This window comes from Sinocyclocheilus rhinocerous, unplaced genomic scaffold (genome assembly GCF_001515625.1).
Source record: "Sinocyclocheilus rhinocerous isolate Xijiao unplaced genomic scaffold, SAMN03320098_v1.1 scaffold491, whole genome shotgun sequence".
In the NCBI taxonomy this organism is placed as follows: Eukaryota; Metazoa; Chordata; class Actinopteri; order Cypriniformes; family Cyprinidae; genus Sinocyclocheilus; species Sinocyclocheilus rhinocerous.
This window is the reverse complement of record NW_015625034.1, coordinates 983,334-1,008,375: the sequence shown is the minus strand read 5'-3', so window position 1 is coordinate 1,008,375 and position 25,042 is coordinate 983,334. Positions and strand designations below refer to the sequence as shown.

General features: G+C 36.3%; 2 protein-coding genes across 2 annotated transcripts in view; both read left to right on the top strand.

Annotated features, from left to right (window-relative positions):
* The window catches only part of ecm1b (extracellular matrix protein 1b), a 13,928-nt gene extending 12,438 nt beyond the window's left edge, over positions 1–1,490 (top strand). Inside the window, exons 9-11 of the mRNA XM_016563632.1 lie at positions 65–282; positions 863–950; positions 1,162–1,490. Coding sequence (XP_016419118.1) covers positions 65–282; positions 863–950; positions 1,162–1,335 — 480 coding nt within the window. The 3' untranslated portion in view covers positions 1,336–1,490. The remainder of the gene's footprint in view (positions 1–64; positions 283–862; positions 951–1,161) is intronic.
* Positions 1,491–2,306: 816 nt separating this feature from the next.
* Positions 2,307–24,418, top strand: pip5k1ab (phosphatidylinositol-4-phosphate 5-kinase, type I, alpha, b). The gene is made up of 15 exons (XM_016564159.1): positions 2,307–2,525; positions 11,387–11,421; positions 15,109–15,189; positions 16,448–16,578; positions 16,870–16,981; positions 18,261–18,413; positions 18,585–18,884; positions 19,857–20,080; positions 20,272–20,355; positions 20,441–20,489; positions 20,569–20,650; positions 22,220–22,381; positions 23,469–23,604; positions 23,706–23,768; positions 24,304–24,418. The coding sequence occupies exons 1-15, from the start codon at positions 2,480–2,482 to the stop codon at positions 24,416–24,418; spliced, it is 1,773 nt and encodes a 590-aa protein (XP_016419645.1). The 5' UTR covers positions 2,307–2,479.
* The last annotated feature ends 624 nt before the right edge of the window (positions 24,419–25,042 follow it).

The window sequence follows — 25,042 nt, the reverse complement described above, 5'->3', positions numbered from 1 at the left end:
GTCGATCCCCCCCCCCCGCTCATAAGTAGTGATATTCATGAGTATCTCTTTTGATCTGTTTCAGTGGAAGAAGATGGTTGATAAGTTTTGTAAAGATGAGAAGAAAGCCAAAGGACAGCAGTTTGAGTGTTGTGGAAAGAAGAAGGGAGAAGAGCAGTACTCCTGTTTTGCAGCTTCTGCTCCAGATCCAGAATATAGATCCACTGATGGAGAGCTCAGCCCTTCTGCTGCTCCTCCAACCCTCGACACATTATGCCATACACATACGGCTATCCAGAGCATGTGAGACCCTCTTCATTCAAAATTGCATGTTTAACAAATAAACTCACAAGTAAGAGTGTTTTGTTTTTTTGCCAAAGCATTTATTTGATCAAAAATACAGTAAAACTACTTTAAATGCTTTCTGTTTTAATGTAATATGTATGTGCATGAACCATTGGAGAAACTCACGTGTCTCAAAATGTGTTTCATACTGTGAGAATATTCTGATTTTAGGTTCTGTTGAGTAACATATGCCATTGTTCTCTTAAAATGTTTCCATGCTGCTGTTTTTGTGCTTTTATTATCTATGTTTAGGTTGATCTATTTCCCTTCAGACAACACTGACCATGAACGCTAGTCAAAACAAGGATAGTTTAAAAACTAATCTCGGCGTGGTTAACCTTGTGCATGGCAAAACATTGTCAAGGGCAATGAAAATCCAAATATATATTTAACTAAAAGTCTGTTTTTTATTGTGCAAAGTTTTATTAACTTGATTTTTGGTTTTACCAACATGCACCAAACTGTAGGTACTGGAAAATGGAAATATTTATAAAATATTTCAAGAACTAGTAACTGAAATCTAATTTATCGCCCACAGGAAGGGTTTCCCCTTTTCTGTGGATCAAATGGTTGAACGGTGCTGCCCTCTAGTGTTACAGGAGAGACCTGCATGTATAGAGGCTGAGGTAAGGCCAAGATTGAAGTGAAGTGAGTGTGGCCAAGCTGGATTGATGCGTGATTAAATATGCTTAATAAATCGAAATGTAATTGTAAACCAGTCTCTTTTTAAGAGAGCGAATGGCTAAAAGATTAAACACAGCAAAAAGGCACATTTTCTTGATCTTATCACTGGCTCACTGTCTTTACGTTAAAATTGTCTGTATTATTTTCCTCTAGCTGGACAGGCACCTGAATGATATGTGTAAAGTGAAGGAGCTGGTGAAGCCTCATTGTTGTGCACCCAAAATCAAAAACCGTGTCAAATGTGCCACAAAGCTGCTCCTGCGCTATATCGGCAAGGCAGATAAAGACAGCAGGAGGAAGAACTGCCCTCAGCTTCTGTTGGTCTGAGTCAGACAGAATCCCTGATCTGATCTGATCTCTGAATGTGGATCCTTTTTTACAGAGCGCACACATTTCAATATATGTACACTTGAGTTGAAGCAAACCTGTACCACTTTTTGTTTGTCTTTTAAAATGCATTTTATTTGTCTTTTATGCAGTTTTGTTGCAAAATGTCTTACAGATTATCAAGAGACATTTTTCAGCATTAAAAAAAAGAAAAAAAGAACTGCTTGGACAGTTCAAAATGTTTTGTTTACACTGTTTCCCCTCTGTTCCCAAAAATATAACAAATCATATATGTATATAATATATAAATAAAAAGTCTTCTGTGATTGTATGTTGTTCTCACACAATATCATTTACATTTAAAATACTATATATATATATATATATATACACATGTACGTACACACACACACACATACATATATACACATATATATATATATATACATATATATAGTGAACACACACATTCAGACAACGATATAATAACTATAATACTATAATAGACTGTAATAAAGAAGGGGTGGTTTTCCTACATTTCAGGCATAAACAGCCTGACATAAACAGCTTTGGGAGACCAGCTTGACTAGCTTAAACCAGCTAAGACCAGCCAACAATCATAGGGTGTTTTTTTCAGCAGGGAGTTGTCTCTTTTACTGTTAAATAACATGCATTATAACATGTATTTTTTAGATTTATTATTTCAAATTTAAACAATTATTTTGTTCCCAGTGTGCAAGGACTTCAGATGTCATGCAAGCTCAACCTGTCCAAGATGTTATCTGTTCTGTGAACAGTTTTGTTATTTTTAGCACTGTACATAAAGGCTTGGCGATGTTGTTTCACAAACTAATGGGACGTTCACTAGGCAAGACTGTCGTCAGTATCTATACACATATAAAGCGCGGATATTATATCATTTGGATTATAAATTATCATTTGGATAAATTAGATGTTCGTATAAAATATCTATACAGATGTGTAGATAGTTGTTAGAAACGCTTTCTGTAGTATATAAGTTATAGTGTCAGTTAGGTCAGTGATAGTAAAGGGTGCCAGAGAGTCAGACCGAGCGGAACCGGACACTAGTCTGTCTCTCTGGTTCCGGTCAGGGATCGGGTCCAGACAGTAAACCCGAATCAAAATGGCGTCTGCCGGTCCACCCGACACGGGCTTATCCGCCCCTCCAGGTAAATTAACGTTAAACCATTATGTTTCTACAGTGATATTGAGTCGTGTGTGTTTTTTGTGTTTTAATGTTGATCTGTTGCCATGGATCCACTGTTTTTCTAGCACTGGATTGATTCAGTGTGTTTACTGGCTTCAATCAAGCCTTTTGTTCTACAACAACAAAAAACATTTAATCTATTATAGATGTTAGTTTGTAAATATAACATATATGTAATTTATTAGATATGTGTTTGTGTAATTTATTGAATTAGTTGATCTATGATGTGAAGGTTTTCCTGAAATAATCTAGATCGATGATGTGGATCTGTGGCTAACATGCTATAAGCTAACTAGCCCAGCCATATCAAACAAATAGCAGAGCTACTATTAAAATAAATAACCTACATTAACAATACAATTCAGTTAAAAATAATGTTGGTTGTTTTCTATTAAATTAGTTTGTTTTGGACTTACTGCTCATTTGAATGAGCCATTCTCTGTAAATGTCTCCCTATGTTGTCGAGTTTCAACAACTGCACAACACGCTGATTTTTTTTTTTATTACAGATTTGTTTTTAAATAAGAAATGTTAGCGTTTGGTCAAATGTATCCAAACTGCTCAGAGATCTTCAGTTTTTAAGTAAATTTGGTAACATTAAGTTTTTCATTATTGTAAATGACATGAGAAATGACATGATATATGGAATATGAACACTTTTTTCTCTAATAAGACAACGACAAAACGATATTTAAATCGTTTTAATATTTAAAACTAGCTCAATGCTAATTAAGTTAAATACTCAGGTTTAAGTTTGCGTCAGTGTGCTAGTACTTTCCACAGTCGCACCCATAGTTATTGAATAAGGTACAATTAAAAATGTAAAATGGGTTTTCTCGTTTAATGAAACAATAATTTGTGGTACACATAATAAGCCAAATTAAATGTGTATGAATAGGGATTATGTAACAGTGACATTAGACGGCATTTTATCAGGAGTTTGACCAAGAGCTAAGGAGTTCCCTCAGTTGTGTTAGAAGATGTTTAGTTTGACTTTTTGTGCTCCATGAAAGCTTGCAGGAATTTATGTAAACTGCTTTTGGAGTTTAAAGTTATTTAGTCACATGGTGCTGATTAAACCATGGCAAACATGTAATCTTAATAATTATTACACGTATTGTGTTTGAGAGTGCTAATCTATTTATTTTTAATTTAATAACTGTTTGTAACAAAACTCATGACAAGGTCATAATGCAGTCATCCCTTTGACACTTGAAACTGTTTCTGTTTGTGCATTAGCTAATTGGTTATTTAGATGTAAATGGCATTAACAGTGCTTGTCCTGCGAGTGGGTATATTCTCTTGACTCTCTGTCTGTCTTCATTGACCTCTGAGTAAAAATAACATCCCTTGGGAAATGAAGGGGAGATTGACTTCACAAGTATGAGGTGCTGAAGTCAATCAGGTGGTCATTATTTGGGTGGTTTTGTCTGTTAGCTCAGAATATCATGGTATTTTGTGTGAGTAACCCACATTAGGACATAGTTAGCAATCTATTGGAAGTATTTTTAGTGCTCTCAGAGACACGCACACTGTCTTGATGATGGCCCAGGCTGTTCTTTTGCTCTAAATATAAATGTGAAAATGGAACAAAAACCAGCTCGCTCGCCCAGATGAAATGGGACAGACTGGTGAACATCTAAACCTCAAATCCCATCTCACAGGCAGCACATCTTGCCACAATTCATGACCTCAAATGTGTGTGTTGTTTCCATGTGCATGAGGTACAAGATTTGTTCCCTACCACTCTTGAGAGAAAGTGAATCTCTTAAGCTTGGCCTAAATATAGACTAGCTCAAAAGATGAGCCATGTGTCCTCTAATAGTGGTCATTTCACTTGTTTCGTGGTTTAAGGATGTAATGCAAAACAAAGCCAGAAATTGTTAAAACAATGTGTTTTGATGAAGGAAATTATACATTTATAATTATTAGGGCTGGGTTTTGACAAATTTCACGATTCGATTCAATTCTCATTCACAAGCTTTCGATTCGATTACCGATTCGATTCAATATCGATTATTTTGGATACATATCAGGTACAGTACATGCCAGATTTTCTCAAGGGAAAAAATCTCTCAACTAATGCTGTAAAATATAGGCTACATGAGAGTCAGTTGGTACACATTACTATAGCATTGAAGGTTAAATTTGACTGATTTGTTAAAATTACACTTAATGAAGTTTTTAAAATAATTAAGTTACAATTACATAATATTTCTACTTCAATTCGTTTTTTGAAATATAAACATAATGGTGGCTGTCATAAAAACTTGATGGATTTATTCAAACACAAATTAAACATTGAAGAACAGTAAATCTTTAAAATAAAATTAAAGCAAAATGCCCCTCTCTACAGTTTATTTTTCTAGCTGACTAATGAGTTTATGGTCACGAATATGTTTTTCTGAGGTAAATGTGACGTTACATGACATTGTTTACAAGACATTATATTGACGTACATTGTGATATATTGGATGGGAAGTGCCCTTCAATGTTCCGTCCATTAACTGAAAACAGGCTAGACTAATCGATTCTTGGAATTTAAGAATCGATATCGTTCTGTAAAAATGAGAATCGATTAATATCGAGATATCTATATTTTTTACCCAGCCCTAATAATTATATTTTAATTTTGTGATATGCCGTTTTAACAGTGTGTGTTTTAATTGTTTGGTTTTGGTGTAATTCATGTGTCATTACTATGAGACAACCTAAATTTCCCTCTGAGAAACTATTCATCTGTCCGTTCGTCCATTAGGGTTGTGACGGTGAGGAAATTTTCCCACCGGTTAATCAACGTGTGACAACACAGATGATACTAGTACTGGATAAATGAAATCTGATCTGTGATGCGACTGTCATTCGGCACGCTGCATTGAGCAGCCGCGTTCAGTTTTTAATTGTAGTGTCTGTTATTTTACTGAACTAAATGATTTTTATTACTATAAAAAATCAAAACGATAGTGGGGGTCAGTGAGTGGGGCATGTGACGTAACCGGTGTTGCGGCTTAACAACAGTATCACCATCAGCACCATCCATTGCGGCAAGCCTATTGCCCATCCACTTATTCATCCGCCCGTGCACTAAACTATCCATGTACCCATTCTATCCATGTACCCATTCATCAATCCATGTATCCATCCGCCCACCCGTCCATCCTTCCAGTACTCACTCATCCATCTGTCCATCTTCCCATTCTTCCATCTTTGTACCCATCTGCCCATCCATCCAAACAGACAAACCAACACCCACTCATCCAAACAAACAAGATAAACAACCCAACAGCCTAGTGTTGTCACGGTACCAAAATTTCAGTATTCGGTACCAATAACAGTGAAAATCCACGGTTCTCGGTACCAATTTCGGTACCAAAGCAAAACACAAAAACATGCTAATTAAAAAATTTGACTATACTTGCATTTAATCCAAACTGTGTACATATTTAATTTTAAAGGGCATTTTAAACCTTCTAGAGATATATTCAGCCAAGAATAACAACTAAGTTAGCTAAAAAAGAAAAAAAAGCCCAGAACTGCTTTTCTGACTGATATGACACAAACAATGTTAACCATTTGTACATTCTCTAACATGCATATTTTAGATTCACAATTCATTTAAAAGACTCTGGTATGTAAAAATAGTAAATATCATCATGTCCTCCTGTTTTTTTACCCTAATAAAAGTTATAGGAGCATTAAATAGTTAATAAAAAGCCTCTGGTGTGTAAAAATAGTAAATATCATCATGTCCTCCTGTTTTTTTTACCATTATAAAAGTTATAGGAGCTTTAAATAGTTAATAAAGAAACTTCATTCTAATGCTCATTATATTAGCGTTAGCCGCGCTTATGCTAACGATGAACTACTCTAATAACAGCGTTCACTGCAATCCGACGTTCAAATTAAAATATTGAATAATATTCATAACCGAAGCGGTGTTTCCCCCAGACTTGCACTCTATTTGTGGCGGCATATATATGCAAATGCATTCTCTGCCAGCAGGAGGCGCTTGTAGAGCAGGAAAGAAAGAGGTTTCCACCGGTAACGGCTGTAATCAAATAAGTGTTGCGCTCACAAACTGCTCAGGCATTACAGGCAAAAAGATGCTTTAACCCCTGACTACTACAACAATTATTACAACTTTTGTTTAAAAGAATAATCACACAATACGCTATTTCTTCCATGTTTTAATTTTAATGGTAAACCCTTTGTTTGCCAAAAAATAAAGAGTTTAACTCTTTAAAATAAAGAGTTTACTGTGGGAGTACTACACTCAACCAACACCAGGGAAGGCAGTTTTTGTCAGAGCCCTTGTTATTTTTAATTTTGACATTAGTTTTAATTTTTACACCAGACATATATATCGGTTCAAAATATCGGTTATCGGTCTACTTGATCTGTAATAATCGGTATCGGCATCGGCCCTGTAAAACACATATCGGTCGACCCCTATACCGAAGTACCGGGTCTTTTGACAACACTACAACAGCCACACATCCGGATAAAGACTCACCCATCCAAACAAACAACAAAAACCCATCCAAACAAACAGCAAACACCCACCCAACCAAACAAACAGCAAACACTCATCCAAACAAACACCCATCCAAACACCCACCTATCCAGACAAGCAAAACACTCACCCATCCAAACAAACAAACAAACACCCATCCAGACAAGCAACAAACACTCACCCAGCCAAACAAACAAACAACAAACATTCACCCATCCAGACAACAAACACCTACCCAACCAAACAAACAAACAACAAGCACTCACCTATACAAACAAACACCCACCCAAACACCCATCCAGACAACAACAACAAGCACCTACCCAACCAAACAACAAACAAACAAACACTCACCTATCCAGAAAAACAACAAACACTCACCCATCCAAACAACAAACAAACACCCATCCAAACAAACAACAAACACCCACCCAAACAACCGAACACCCATCCAGACAAACAACATCCAAACAAACAGCAAACACCCACCCAACCAAACAAACAGCAAACACTCATCCAAACAAACACCCATCCAAACACCCACCTATCCAGACAAGCAAAACACTCACCCATCCAAACAAACAAACAAACACCCATCCAGACAAGCAACAAACACTCACCCAGCCAAACAAACAAACAACAAACATTCACCCATCCAGACAACAAACACCTACCCAACCAAACAAACAAACAACAAGCACTCACCTATACAAACAAACACCCACCCAAACACCCATCCAGACAACAACAACAAGCACCTACCCAACCAAACAACAAACAAACAAACACTCACCTATCCAGAAAAACAACAAACACTCACCCATCCAAACAACAAACAAACACCCATCCAAACAAACAACAAACACCCACCCAAACAACCGAACACCCATCCAGACAAACAAAAAACACTCACCCATCCAAACAAACAAACAAACACCCATCCAGACAAGCAACAAACACTCACCCAGCCAAACAAACAAACAACAAACATTCACCCATCCAGACAACAAACACCCATCTAAACAAACAACAAACACCCAAACAACAAGCACTCACCTATACAAACAAACACCTATCCAAACAAACACCTATCCCAACAAACACCCACCCAAACAACCAAACAAACACCCATCCAGACAACAAACAAACACCCATACAAACAAACAACAAACATCCACCCAAACAACCAAACACCCATCCAGACAAACAACAAACAAACAAACAAACAAACAAACACCCATTCAAACAAACAAACAAGCACCCAACCAAACAAACAACAAACAAACACCCATTCAAACAACAAACACCTTCCCATCCAAACAAACATCAAACACTCGCCCATTCAAACAAACAACAAACACCCATCCAAACAAGCAACAAATACCCACCCACCCATCCAAACAAACACCCAATCAAACAACAAACACTCACACTCACCTTCCAAACAAACCAACAAATACCCATCCAAATGAACACCCATCCAGTTTCTCAACCACTCAGAGAGATAATTTTAGCACACACTGGTCTGTGTGACAGTTTGCTGACAGTTTGGTCCCAATTAAAATAACTGTTTTACCCCTACAGATCTAAGGACTCCATTTTGGAGGCTGTTGGCCTCTCGGAGAGGTATATGCATGGCTCTGTTGTGCTGTGTGATTTAGAGACTCTGAGTACCAATTAACCAAAATGGCTTGTCTCTGACTTGCATGGTCCCGTTTGCAGTGGCGATTTAAGATTGATGACTGGGGGAAGTGAAAGCTGTAACTGTGACTCATCTGTCTGTGTAATTAATGCAGATGGGAATAGGAACTGATATTTCAGACTGATGATGAAAGGGTCCAGCAATCTGTGGGAACAAGTAAATATATCACAGTTCCTGGACATTGCGACACTAGATAAGTCTTTACATAGGCCAAGTACACGTCTTTCAGAAGTGACAACCAAATTCAAATACGGTAGTGAATCCACTAATTTATCATTTTGTGCATCTTCGGAACAAAACTCACTCTTGAAACTGCGATAATTAACAAAATGATAACTGAAATTTGTTGTGGTTAAATTTGATTGTCAGTTCACCTTTTTGCACTTAATCCTGTACACACACAGTTCAGTAATTTATGGGAGTGGCATTCGGATTCTACAACCAAATTCACTCCCAGAAAATGTATATTGGCAGAAATTCTGCAGGGTGTACAGAACTGAAATGAACGGCTAGTTGTTAATGGCGTAAAAGTGTAAGAGTTGTGGTAGAGGAGGTATGTCTCGACTCAGTGTTGCCAGATTTTGCTTTTAAAAATGGAAAATAATAACAAGCTGCGCGTTAAATATCGCATGCGATTTATCGTGCAGCCCTAAAGCCTATGATAAACTTACATCCAAACGTGTTATCTTAGAAGAAATAAACCACATACCAACATATTGCAACCTGCACCTGCCTACTTTATTATCCCCATAAAATGGAATGCTAAATGAGCTGAGCAAACAAGTCCAAAATGCCTAAGAAGCATTGCTTATAATTAGTGGACATGGCAACCCTGTTAAGAGCCCGCTTTGTAAAGCAACCTTCCAAACATAAACAAAACCTGACGGCTCTGTAGACGGTGGTATAGTTAAAATCGCAGTCTTTGGTCGCTGTAGCATTACTTTGGTCAAAAATAGCAGATACCAAACTCACGAGACTGCATTACTTTGCTTTGGTTACAATGGTGTCGATTATTGCAATTTGAAAATGTAATTTTGGGGATTCATTCCCCTATTTAAATGCAGTTATCACTTCTGAAACGGTAGTGTGAATTTGGCCATATTGTAGCTACCGGTTTATGCGTATTGGTCTGCGTCATGGTGAGATGGCAAGGTAAGCAGTTAAATGCTGTTTCTTTTGAACATTTCTCATGTTGTTCAACCTTGACTTGTGTGACAATATCACAAGTCCTTTCATATATCTTGATCTGCTCAATCTAACTTAAAATAGCCGTTGCTATTGGTTACTGCAAGAATTTTCAGTGGTTGTCTGGGAAAGCATGTAAAAATGGGTGAATTACCTTCCATGCGTTCTTTATGCAGTTACGTAAACTTATCAGCAACGGCAAATATGTCTCATATGTACCAAAGAGATGATCACGATACCACAGCAATGTTTTTCCACCCAAGATGAAAAGTGGTGCTGGTAGTCATGAGGCAAAGAGCCTGTGCTTAAAGAGTTTGACTGATATGGTAAAACAACAATTTCTAACTTTTTTTTCCTGGTGCAACCTATTTGTTGTAATCCTAATTTTGACAAATGGGTCAATAAAACAGTGCTAACTTTTTGTCTATTCTATTAATTTATGATAAGTTAATATGAGCTAATTTTAGTAAAAAATAAAAATAAAAATAATAATAAAGAGGACCCTTGGAATATTAGATAATTTGACCATTTTATGACAAGGCACGGCTTGTCGATGTTGTAAATTATCATGTGGTGCAACTCCCTGAAAAAATTATGATATTTATGAATACATATTCCATGATATTTGTAAAATGATAATAATAATAATAATAATAATAAATAAGAAAATTTTTTTATAATGTTTAAAATGTTCACTCATGTATTCAAAGTTAAAGGAAAATCACTTTTTTTTATCTAATGATTACACCACAATATTTTTTAATACTAAAGATATTACAAAGATTTTTCCAACCACATGAAACCAATATTTTTCTTAATCGTAGACACACAAATATATATATATATATATACATATGTCATTTTCCTCATGTGTTGTATGTGATATCTCAGATCTGGTGTGTGTTCACAGAGAATACAGTAACTATTTCTGTAGGTTGGATTCTAATCTTGATTGTGTGTAATAATATCAAACTCTTGGCAGGGTTGAAGTTGCTATGCCGGTGCGTCTCAGTCTGTTTGTTTTGACGACAGGCAGTGTTGTAAAACTTCTGTCTCGCCTAAAGACATGCAATCATTCTGAATCAAATGCAAAAAAATCATTGCCACAAAATATGATAATAATAAAAAAATGAATTTGAGACCTCCGGGTGTTTTTGACTGTCCTGTCCTGTGTTGTTTATTGAGTGAAGCGTCCGCAAAGCATCTGCTGTGACAGTCTGCTGAGCGTCTGGCACCCCTGGTGTCATGACAGATTTTGCCCCCTGTGACATTGTCCGGTTGTAACAACTTTACCTTTTTTATAGTGGAGAAGAGATGACTGACAAATTTTGAATGTGAGACCTGAGATGTTTTCTAGTTTTTCCCCCTCTGAAACATTTTTTTTTTTTTTTTTTCTTCTTTCTCTCTCCCTCCAACCTTAAAGGGTCCAGCGGAGTTCGAAAGATGACCATGACGGAGGTAAGACTGATCTCATGTTGGACTACCCAGTTTGTGTAATTCATAGAACTTATTTCTTAATAGCTATTTAAATTCTAAATGTGGTGACTGCAGTTTCCTTCATCATTTCGTCACTACATTTTTTTTCCCCATTAAATCATGTTACTGTTCTTTTTAGATTTACTGGCATTAATCTATTTGTGTCAGAATGACCTAACTGGAAGGGAAGCACATATTCAAAATGCATACACAATCAGAGAAGAGATCCTAACTTACACCTGATAAGTCTTCCCACTGCATAGTGGGATAGGTAATCTTAATACGCTCCATCTGTGCTGAAATGCAAGATATAATTCATTTATTAATTGGCTAATAGTCAAACTTAAATTTGATATATTAAATGAAAACATTGAAATAATTAACATTCAATGTTTTTACATTACATTTAGTCATTTAGCAGACGCTTTTATCCAAAGCGACTTACAAATGAGGACAATAGAAGCTATCAAAAGAGGGTCAACATTTTTTTAAATCAAAGTTCCTTTTTCCTGGTTCTGGAGAGCCACAGTTTTCTAAACTGTAAATGTGTAACTTCAGCTTGGCCTGCAGTTGTGATATGAGCAACCACTCAGTAAATATATGGATTTAATTCTCACAAATTTCATAATTTTCTCTGTAGAGGGTTAATTAACTCGCAGTAATAGTTTTCATTTCATCTCTAGGTAGACCTAAATGAAAGTTATGATGACTTGCCATTTACTAAGTGAGTCAGATGTCAATTATGTTGCCTTTCTGACAGATTCAGTAAATGATTTGTTAGAATAATTAATGATGATTTAAATCAGGAATCTTTTGTAGATTCATTAAAAGAACTTACTCATAATTATTTGTTCTGGAATTATACCCAATAATACACTGTTTTTGTATGCAGTCAGCGATGACAATTCAGTAGCAAGATTATATAAATATTTTAATTTTAAAGTTAGCTCTTAACATAGTCGGCTTTAGCATAAATTTGATGTTAATTCATTATGTTAATTGGTGTTTATTTTTGCCAGTTTAGTGACCATTTTATAAGTGAAAAGGCATTTGATGCCATGCTGTTTAGTAAATATAGTGATCTCTGAATGGTTAACATTTCGCTTTAGTCATGAATTTATGCACAATGTAGCACAGGCTCTTGCTTTATCGCTAAACAGATGTCAGGTTCTCACTGGTTTCTGCACTCAGGGATTCAGTGCTTCATGAAAACATTTTCACCTTCCCTTGTTTTCTCATCTCAGTTTCTGATCTGTTAGCCAAGCACTTGTAAAAATCTCAGCTCAGTGTCCACAGTTTCATCCATGTCTGAGTGTATTTTAGTTGCTGGACATTGGTAGAGGAATGTGAACACATGAGCCCTGCAGGCTGAAGTAAGCTTGACTTACTGTTTCTGTGTTGATCAAACAGTCATGTGAGAAGGATCTCGAACAGGGCAAATATTGACACAGTTAGATACACACACACACACACACACACACACACACACAAACTCGCAGGAAGAAAGCCAAGGCTGTAGTCAGAAATTCAGCGAGCGAACTTCATGCGCTCATCCCCATTTAACTCCAGTTTGTGTGTTTTTCTGTATCTGCGTGTGTCGGACCGAGCGTCTTTTGAAGTACACAGATGCTGCATGTTGCTTTGGTTAGCGCGGCAATAAACATGACATCAAAAGGATGGATCTTTCTGGAGTCTTACCTGCTTTTGCAGTGATAAGTTAATACATATTTGAAGCTTGGAATATGAAAGGATGGAAAATGTCAGTCAACCCCTCTAGCGAACCCAACACAGTGAGTCAATATGCAAAGATGCACTTTATGGATTCACTGCTCTTGTAATTACATTTAATGTTGTCATATGCACCAAAAAAAAAGTGTTAGCATTATTTCCCTGGTTATTAAGGTGAGGTTCTAATAGGAGAATATGCTAGACTTTGAGCAAATTGCCCACAATGCCTCTTAGCTTTCGATAAGCTCATTAGGAATAACAAATGTGCTCTGAAATCCAAACCCAGAATAAAGGTTTAGAAACCATATAAATGGTCTGCAAGTATTGATTTTCATAATGTCCCAATATTTTACAATAGATAAAGTAGAATTAAAATAGAATAGAAAGTGCTGGAGTTAGAGGGTCAACATTTTTTTAAATCAAAGTTCCTTTTTCCTGGTTCTGGAGAGCCACAGTTTTCTAAACTGTAAATGTGTAACTTCAGCTTGGCCTGCAGTTGTGATATGAGCAACCACTCAGTAAATATATGGATTTAATTCTCACAAATTTCATAATTTTCTCTGTAGAGGGTTAATTAACTCGCAGTAATAGTTTTCATTTCATCTCTAGGTAGACCTAAATGAAAGTTATGATGACTTGCCATTTACTAAGTGAGTCAGATGTCAATTATGTTGCCTTTCTGACAGATTCAGTAAATGATTTGTTAGAATAATTAATGATGATTTAAATCAGGAATCTTTTGTAGATTCATTAAAAGAACTTACTCATAATTATTTGTTCTGGAATTATACCCAATAATACACTGTTTTTGTATGCAGTCAGCGATGACAATTCAGTAGCAAGATTATATAAATATTTTAATTTTAAAGTTAGCTCTTAACATAGTCGGCTTTAGCATAAATTTGATGTTAATTCATTATGTTAATTGGTGTTTATTTTTGCCAGTTTAGTGACCATTTTATAAGTGAAAAGGCATTTGATGCCATGCTGTTTAGTAAATATAGTGATCTCTGAATGGTTAACATTTCGCTTTAGTCATGAATTTATGCACAATGTAGCACAGGCTCTTGCTTTATCGCTAAACAGATGTCAGGTTCTCACTGGTTTCTGCACTCAGGGATTCAGTGCTTCATGAAAACATTTTCACCTTCCCTTGTTTTCTCATCTCAGTTTCTGATCTGTTAGCCAAGCACTTGTAAAAATCTCAGCTCAGTGTCCACAGTTTCATCCATGTCTGAGTGTATTTTAGTTGCTGGACATTGGTAGAGGAATGTGAACACATGAGCCCTGCAGGCTGAAGTAAGCTTGACTTACTGTTTCTGTGTTGATCAAACAGTCATGTGAGAAGGATCTCGAACAGGGCAAATATTGACACAGTTAGATACACACACACACACACACACTCTTGCATTTGTGGTTTACGGGGACTCTCCATAGGCGTAATGGTTTTTATACTGTACAAACTGTATTTTCTATCTCCCTACACCAACCCTGCACCTAAACCTACCCCTTACAGGAAACTACTGACAATTTTTGAATTTCATAAAACACCGTTTTGTATGTTTTTTAAGCCTTTTGTTTTACGGGGACACAGGAAGTGTCCTCATAAACCATGTTTACATTGTAGTACCCATGTCATTATACACATTTGTGTCCTCATAAACCATATATACCAGCACACACACACACACACACACATACACACTCACAGCTCTCATTGTCATTTGAAGATTCACGTGTATCAAGGGAGTGAGAGGATGAACAGACGGACAGGAATGTGTGTGACTGTGTTTGACTCAAGGAAACACCTGACAAACAGAAAGTTAAACCTTGACAGAGTTGAAGCCTCTTGAATCCCCTGTATTAACATGAAACCAGATGTTTTTTATCTGTTCCCCTTTTTTCTCTGTCACTCATTTGTGTCTCTGTCTCTCTAAATAGGGGCCGGGATCATCTCAGAGTATGAAGAAAACCATTGGTCACCGAGGAGTTGACCCCACAGGAGAAACAACTTACAAAAAGGTCAGCTTGCAGTCAGATTTGTCATCTAACAGAGGAAGGGCAAGAGAAGGAAACATAAAAAAATTAGGAACCTATAAAAAAAGAGGAATAGACCAAAGGGTGGAGTTGGAAAGGAAAAAGAGATTATAATGATACATTCTGAAATGTTGATGATGATGTAAAATGAATATCACGAGGGTTTTAAGGTACTTTCTATTTGCCCATTACATTTCCTGGACAGAGAGTTTTTTTATAGAGTAGTTTTGTGATGCATCCTTATAATAAAAGCATTAATATCTATTTCTGTCTCTTATTTAAACTTTAGTAGCAAAAACTGTTTTGAAGTTGATAAGTTTGATTCCTTTTCATGGACCTACGAAATGGTCTGCTTAAATCACTGTGACTCAGTGATTCATATTGCTTTAATTTTGTTTTTTATATTCTATGAATTAGGAAATTATAATCTGTATTACATATCTGGTAAATATTGCTGCTGATTGATATGTATTGTTAAATTGATGCACACAAAAATATTAAATATTATTTTTATTTGTTGTGTTTAAGTGATAAATTGTGTGGAAAACGTGGCTTTTTTATTTTTTTGTTGCTAGAAGGACCATGTAAATATTATAGAAGTGGTACACAGGATGAAGGGCGATTATCAGGATTATCGGGCACTTGACTTGGTTTGAATCTGTGTTGTTTTACAGTTTAGTTTTTTTCCAAATGCATTATTATTTAAAATCAGGTTAGGATATATAATCCTTTTATGTAGGATTTCTTGCACATTTGAATATATATACTGTATATATATATATATATATATATGTCACTTTTTTAAGAGTGATTTTTTTAAATGTTGTATTTTGCTATGCATTTACATTTTTGTGCATAAATTAAACATAAAATATATTTTTTGCTTTTGTTGATTTAGTCTGTAAAACTGAAATGCTTTTATATTTTTTATAGGATTTTAGTTGTTGGATTAAATATTTAGAATAAACACACATTGAATATTGTTAAGAGTGGAAAATATCAAGAACTTTTTTTTTTAGCTATATCTCCTACTCACTAATAATGACACATTCCAGCATTTGTTTTACTGGAAATTACGGTTTTATTATAAATGCATTCTCTTCCCACAGCACCTACATAACAGCTCATTTGTAGGTTATTTAAAACAATCATTGTGATGCGTATCTAGTGTTTCCCGTCTGTCCTCTCTGTTTGCACTTATTTCTCACGCATTCTCTCACGTGTACTCTTTATTTGCCTGTAGACGACCTCATCCGCCCTCAAAGGTGCCATCCAGCTGGGTATCACACACACTGTGGGCAGCCTCAGTCAGAAAGCAGAGAGAGACGTTCTCATGCAGGACTTCTATGTAGTAGAGAGCATCTTCTTCCCCAGGTGTGTATGAAAACATATCTCACCTGCGAATATATTTCCCAGAAATACTCAACCATGTTCTGTAGATATATTTGAATATTTATGGACATTTAAATAGATTTAAATTGGTGTGCTGACTGTTGTTAAGTCTTTGTGTCTATAAACCGAGTGAGATGCCAACCATATCAAGAGTCTTTGGCCATTCAAACCTTCAAATTGAATAATGGGCAGCCTGCCAGGGTTTATATAAATAAATACAATTTTTAATAAAACAGAAACTCATAACCCTGTCTCTGTTTTTTCCTCCTGCAGTGAAGGAAGTAATCTGACCCCAGCGCATCACCACGGTGACTTCAGGTTTAAGACCTACGCCCCCATCGCCTTCCGATATTTCAGAGAACTCTTTGGCATTCGACCTTTAGCTGTTATAAATTCACTGTAAACCATGACTTCACGGGGCTTGTTGCTTTTATAAAACGGTTATTCCACATACGTAGCAAGGTTTCACAAAATAAAACAAAGCAAATAAAATTTAATGATATTAATAAAAACATTATTCTAATATGCGCCAAAAAAAGTAGTTTCTCAGAAAAGGTTGTGGTTGCAACAAAGTGGTTGCCGAGCAACACACAGACTCAGAAACAAAGAGGTGTATGTTTGTAGAGTAATTTACAACAGCTTTGAATGCGGCTCAATCAATCAGAATCAAGGACTGGAACTATCCGTTTTATAATAAAGCAATAAGCCCCAAGAAGCCATGGTTTACAGTGAATTTATAACAGCTAAGGGGCGTTGTTAGGTATGACGCGAAGCGGAGTGCCTAAAACCCCATTAGCTGTTATACAGTCACTGTAAACCATGGCTTCTTGGGACTTACCATGGCTTCTTGGGGTAGTTAGGTTTCACAAAATAAAACTGAGCAAATAAAGTGTAATGATATAAATAAAAACAGTATTCTTCCACCAAACAATGTAGTTCCTCAGAAACAGTTGTGGTTGCAACAAAGTGGTTGCCAAGCAACACACAAAGTAAACAAAGGTGTATGTTTGTGGAGTAATTTACAACAGCTTCGAACGCGACTCAACCAATCAGAATCAAGCACTGGAACTATCCGTTTTATAAAGACAGTTTATAAACTGGTGGTTTGAGAATAAACTCATACAATAAGTTTACTGACCCATTAAAAAGTTTATATAAAAATCGAATAAATCTTTATATAAAGATTACCTCACTTTTTTTTTTTTTTTAGATTACGGTATGATGAAATATACATTTAATAATATTTCAATATGTATTGCTGATATGGTTGAACTCAGAAAATGATGAAGGTTAAATGGATTAATCATTTTTGTGCACTCTCTCTATATATACATGTGTTTAAATGTCAGTAAGATATTTTTTTTTAAAGAAATTAATACTTTTATTCAGCAAGAACACATTAAATTGATCAAAAGTGGCAGTAAAAAAAATGCTGCTCAACACAAAAGTTAGCAGCACAACCATTTTCAACTGTGATCATAAGAAATGTTTCTTGAGCATCAAATCAGCATATTGGTATAATTTCTGAAGGATCATGTTACACGCAAGACTAGAGAAAAGTGCAAAAAATTATTTATCCATTTAACATGTGATATTATTTCTTCATTCTCCTAAGGGACTGGGACACCCCTGATGTGTTTTTTGTGGTTTCTTTCTGTCTGCAGTACTCTCTGTGTAATGATCCTTTGATCGAATTGTCCAACCCTGGAGCGAGTGGATCGATATTTTATGTGACAAGCGATGATGAGTTTATTATTAAAACAGTGCAGCACAAAGAGGCAGAGTTCCTGCAGAAGCTACTGCCCGGGTACTTCATGGTGAGTTTTACTCACTCGTGTGCATGTACTTTAGATACTTCTGTCTAGAATGAGTTCTTTTTTATCTCAATCAGAAACATAATCCATTTTAAATCAAATTTTAGCAACCATTGAGGCCCAAATTGTTATTACAGAATTTGTCTTTCTATTCTCTTCTCCTTCTCTCCTCAGAATCTGAATCAGAACAAGAGAACGCTGCTCCCGAAGTTTTACGGCTTGTATTGCGTGCAGGCGGGTGGAAAGAACATCCGTATCGTTGTAATGAATAACCTGTTGCCCCGCAGTGTGCCTATGCACCTCAAATACGACCTGAAGGGCTCCACGTGCAAGCGGCGTGCCTCCCCTAAAGAGAGAGAGAAGAGGGTCCCCACTTACAAAGATCTGGATTTCATCCAGGATATGCCCGAGGGCATCCAGCTAGAACCAGACAACTACAACGCCCTCTCCAAAACCATCCAGCGGGACTGCCTGGTGAGCATGCATGCTTGTGTTTGAGTGTTATTGCATGCTAGTTTGAAATGCAGAATCCACGATTAGTATGATGATGATTAGTGCAATGTATAGTGAATATTCACAGTATACCATTCAAATTTTTTTGGTCTATAAAGGCTGTGAATATGAATTTAAAAACCGTAACTTTTATTTAATTTAATATATTTTAAAATGCAAATTATTCCTATGATGGCTACATTTTCAACATCATTACTCCAGTCTTCAGTGTCACATGATTCTTCAGAAATCATTCTAATATGCTGATTTGCTCAAGAAACATTTCTTATTACTGTCACAGTTTAAAACTGTGTTGTACTGCTTAATATTTTTGTGGAAACTAAGGTACTTTTTTCAGGATCCTTTGATGAAAAGAAAGAACAGCATTTATTTGAAATCAAGTCTTTGTAACATTGTAAATGCCTTTACTGTCACTTTTGATCAATTTAATGTGTCCTTGCTGAATAAAAGTATTAATTTCTTTAAAAGAAAACAATCTTTCTTAATGTAAACCTTTGAACGGTAGTGTGATTTTGATGATGGCTTAAATCATACGTTTTTTATTTTTAAGATTTTATTGCACTTTTTGTTTGACCGTTAAGTATGTGAAAAACTTACTTAGACCAATTTTGTGATCTCTGTTTGTTCTTCATCCTTTTCTAATGTATTGAATAGTTTTATTAGTAACATATAAAAGTTAAATGTTGCATTTTATTACTGTGTATAGTGTAATTGGGGCATATAAATGAAAATAATCCTTTTAAACTAGATTTTGTACTATATGTTATTTTTTGAATTCGGCTGCAGTAGTTTAAACAGATGCATCCTGTGTCCTTAATTAATTAATAACCATTTAAACCATTTTGGGGCAAATTTGTACAAAAATACATATATACATATTGAATTTTGTCAAATGCAAGGTATTTTTTGCTGATCCATCTCTGTACTTGACAGCTGCTACAGAGCTTTAAGATTATGGACTACAGTATGTTGGCGGGGATCCATAATGTAGATCAGGCATGTCGTGAGCGAGCAGGGGTAGTAGAGGGCGGGGGGTCCGAGGGGGCCGTGACGCCGGACCACCGGAGGCCACAGGCTCAGAAAGCTCTCTACAGCACCGCGATGGAGTCCATACAGGGAGAGGCCAAAGGAAAAGGAGCCCTGGAAACAGAAGACCAGTTAGTCAACATCTTATTTTTTCTCCCACTTAAGTTTTTGTTTGATTTTCGATGGAACCATGCAGTTCTTCTGTATACCTATTCTGTCTGCTTTAACTTTCTAACTGTTTAATCCCTTGTATGTTTTCTTCATTTGGCTGCAGTATATGGTAGTCATATTTAACACATCCAATTTCATGTTCTGTCTGTAGATGGGGAGGAATCCCTGCACGCAACAGTAAAGGAGAGAGAATACTGATTTATATTGGGATCATCGACATATTACAGTCATACAGGTGACTACTCGCAGTCAACAGTTGAGTGTGCATGTTTACAGGTTTGTGACCATCATTAATATCTCTCCTTTTGTTCTTCCTTCAGATTTATTAAAAAAATCGAGCATTCCTGGAAGGCTTTGGTTCACGATGGGGTAAAAAGCAAACATTAGTTATTTTGCACTTATTTGCTACCATATTAGATAAATGGCATTTCTCTCATTTACGTTGTAGGACACAGTCTCTGTACATCGGCCTGGATTCTACGCTGAGCGATTCCAGCGTTTCATGTGCAACACAGTTTTTAAGAAAGCACGTAAGTTCATAAAACTTCAGCTTTTCCAGCGAGGGATAGTTCACCCAAAAATGAAAATTCAGTCATCAATTACACACTCTCATGTTGATCCAAAGACATTCGTTCATCTTCCAAACACAAATGAAGATATTTTTGAAACCTGAGAGATCGAGAGTCAGAAATTCCACCAAAACTTTCAAGCTTCAAAAGTGATCCATATCCACAATTTCAAGCTTCAGTGATCCATATCCACAATTGTTTTATATAATTAATGGATTTTTTATTCAGACATAAACGTTGATCAATGCACGTTCAAAGAGCACATCAACAACCCAAAATTAATAGTACGTGAAATAAAGCGATTGTGTCACTTTATAGGACTTACATTTATGATGTCTTTATGAACTTTTTGAACCTTAAAAGTTTTGGTGGGAGGGACAGAAATCTCTCAGGTTACATTAAAAAAAAAACTTTACTTGTGTTTTGAAGACGATCAAAAGTCTTATGGGTTTGAAACAACATGAGGGTGAGTAAATGACATTTTTCATTTTTTATTTAACCAACCTTTATGTTTTTAGTAGGGCTGTCAGTCGATTAAAATTTTTCATCTAATTAATTACATGATGTGTCGATTAATTAATCGAATTGATCACAAAATACATTTGACTGTGAAAATACCCACAAAAGATTATTTAAAGCTATTTTTGTGTTAAATGAGAAAGTATCAAGTAGCCATTACAAATTGTAGCTTTAGAAAGAAATATTTTAATTCAACACAAAATTTATTACACATAAAAATGTAAACATTTAAGTTACAACGGCCTAACACAAACTATGGAACATAAAAGAAGATCATTACCGAGAAAACATCTCAGTATTTTTTGTTCATACAATGAAAGCCATTGGTAACCAAAACAGCTTTGTTATCAACAGTCTTCAAAATACCTTCTTTTATGTTCCACAAAAGAAAGGTTTGAAACGACATGAGGGTGAGTAAATGATGACAGAATTTACAGAATTTACATTTCTTGGGTGAACTATCCCGTTAATGTTTTTATTTTTATTATTATTATGTATTTTTGGGTACATAAGGGTGGTTGATTGCGATTTCACTTTTTTAACGTTAGTTAGTGTGTAATGTTGCTGTTTGAACATAAACAATATCTGCAAAGTTACGAAGCTGAAAGTTCAATGCAAACGAAGATATCGCCTTTTGAAATTCTGGCAGTTTAATGCCTACAAAAACAGCTCGTAGGGACTACAATGAGTTACTTCCCGGGTTTGTGACATCACAAACCCAGACAAACCTTGCCTTTAATGAAATGATACTCTAAATAAGAAACTAAATCTGCCAGCAGGTGGCGGTAAATGTCTTCATTCGATTCGTTCAAATGGCTGATTCATTCAGGAATGAAGTAAATGGCTCTCTTGGAGGCTAGTGCGTTAACTGTGTTAAAATATTTTAATCACGTTATTTTTTTCATAACTAATTAATTAAGTTAACACGTTAAATTGACAGCCCTAGTTTTTAGACATTGAGCTTTTAATATTTTTGTGGTGTCATCATCCAAACCCTCTCTTCGTTCCCAGTAAAATCATCTCCCTCAAAGAAGAGTCGAAGTGGCTGTTCGAGTGTTGTGAGACGGCTTCCGATGGGAAGCTCTGCTTCTGCTCTCGGTGGACAGACAGTCGCTGACGCCAGACTGGTGTACCATACTCACCTTAACCAGACTGATGCAGAAGGAGAGAGTGGTGAGTAATGCAACCCAGACTATTTGCATCATCCCTGGTTTTGAATTTTCTTCATTCTTTAAAGGTGTAATGTGTAATATTTACATCGATCTATTGACAGAAATGCAATATAATATACATAACGATGTTTTCAGAGGTGTATAAAGACCTTACTTAATGAACCGTTATGTTTTTATTATTGAGCAATTTATATCTACATACACCGCGGGTCCCCTTACATGGAAGTCGCCACCATGTTTCTACAGTAGCCCTAAACGGACAAGCTGCTCTACAGAACGCATTTCGTCACTTTGTTGTTCTTGCGAATAAAACACTGACACAATGATGAACAAGTACATTACTATTTGCAATAACATCGATTTATTGAATAGTTAAGTAAATATAATTCCTTAATTTACTTTTGTAAAGAAATCTCATTGCTCTCTGCTGCCTTTACCGACGACATCTTAGTCCTGTATCAGCCGCCGTAGCAGGGTTGCCAGGTTTTCACAACAAAACCCGCCCAATTGCTACTATTGAACTAGCCCAAACTAGCCCAATCACATTTCGAGGGGGATCCCCCGGTAAAAATCGCATTCTGGTGGGGTAAAATACACGTTTTGGCGGGGTTCCCTTGGTAAAATTCGCATTTTAGGAGCTAAATATCTGTTATTGGGGTCGCTTAAACCCGCGGACGTGAAAAACAACCCGCAGCAACAGTGTTAAAGTAGCCCAATTCCACGGGAAAACCGCGGACTTGGCAACACTGCACCGTAGCTTCTCTAAAGGGAGGGGTGAGCGGGGGACTGAGCCGTTGGTTGCAATTCGCAACCTCACCACAAGATGCCGCTAAAATGTACACATGGCACCTTTAAACAACAGCTGGGATACTGCAATTAATCATCCTAACCTTATATAAAATTTTAAACAACAGACATCACTGTAAAACGTGAATTTATTTGATGAGTTGAGAGAGATCCATTTTTTTCAAATATGCTTGTGTATGACTTTCGTCTGTGATTCAGATGTACTGTGAATCGGCTTTTATCGTGTACTTTCTTTGGAGCATAAATCAAATCATAACTCCCTGTGTGATTGTTGTTCTCAGGCATGCAGTCGGGCAGACCAGACCTGCTTCCACAAACTGATCCTTTGGCTGGAAGCTCCAGTGAGTTTGCCGCAACAAATCGGCCCAACTCCTTACCTGGCAGCACAGGAATCACATCATCTTCACCTCCTCAAAGGTACCTCCACACATCATCTTAATCTGTCACTGTTTCTCTGTTTCTGTGTAGTTTATTGCAGTCTTTCTTTTGTTCTGTCCATGGCACGGCCTCATTAACAGGTCAGTAGGGGTGGAGGTGCACAAATCTGCAGTCGTTGAGCCTGACAACAGCGCCCCTCACAGGTAAAACTGAACACACACTTCTCATCTCACCACCTCTCATGATTAAACTGTTAAAGGGACATTCTTTTTAAAGAAATGAATACTTTTATTCAGCAAGGATGCATTAAATCGATCAGAACTTTAATTTCTATAAACGTTCTCTTTATTAAAGGCACAATATGTAAGATTTTCGTAATAAAATATCCAAAACCACTTGCACAGTGTGATATATTTCATGCAGTTGTGTACTTGCGTTATTCCAAAAGTTCCCAAGGATTTGTAAATCATATTAGAATGATTTCAGAAGGATCGTGTGACCCTGAAGACTGGAGTAATGCTGAAAATTCAGCTTTACCATCACAGGAATAAATTGCATTTTAAAATATATTAAAATGAAAAACATTTATTTTTATTGCAGTAATATGAATGTTTTTACTGTGTTTTTGATCAAATAAATCAGAGACTTCTTTCAAAAACATGAAAATCTTACCGACCCCAGAACTTTTTTAGGGTGTGTATATAATGACAAAATGTTAATATGTTCTGTCTTCTTCAGCACCGGAGCCGAATGCTTAGATGAGCAGTTAAGTAACGAAGATGCTGTTTCTCTCAAAGACATCATCCCAGAAACTGACTTTTTTTTTTTTTTTTTTTTTTTTTTCTCACAGTAAGAGCAGAGCGACGACTGATGACACAAGAGCAGAGCATTTAAACAAGAGAACCTCAAAAGAGATGAGGGGTGCTTCTGTGCGCTGGTATGATGGGTGTTTCCTCTCAATGGGAGCTTCGGAAAGAACTCCAGGTCCTCAGCACAATGAAATATGTTTTAAAAGTGAGTGAGAGACAGAAAGAATGAAGGAAAGCCACTGAGCGAGGAGTTTTAGGGGCTCTTTCTCTTGCACAGGAAATGCTGCTAAAACCAATTATAACAACAAAATTATTCGAAAAGGGATGTTAGTATCTCAGTCACACTCTTTACTGCCTTTGTTCGCTCTTAAACATTTCAAACAGAGCAAGCAGGATGCACAAACTCGTTAGTTTTCTCTTCCTAACACATTACACAGTTGGCACCACTTTATAGTATCGTTGGAGGCAATGTTGCATAAATCTTTATTAGCATAGATCTTTATTTATATAGGCCTTTAAACCTTTTGATTCTCTCTGAACTGGTGTGACTCGGACTAATGGCTGCTAGCGCTCTGGTACACTTATCTCAAAAGGCATTATGCTGTGACGGAGTGTGTGTCAGAGATAAGCAGACAACTTATATTTCTCAGTGGCTTCTGTATATACAT

Coding starts and splice junctions, on each gene's coding strand:
- pip5k1ab (XM_016564159.1), top strand. CDS start 2,480: ATGGCGTCTGCCGGTCCACCCGACACGGGCTTATCCGCCCCTCCAG. Junction 16,579..16,869: donor GAGAGCATCTTCTTCCCCAG/GTGTGTATGAAA, acceptor TTCCTCCTGCAG/TGAAGGAAGTAATCTGACCC. Junction 22,382..23,468: donor TGATGCAGAAGGAGAGAGTG/GTGAGTAATGCA, acceptor TGTTGTTCTCAG/GCATGCAGTCGGGCAGACCA.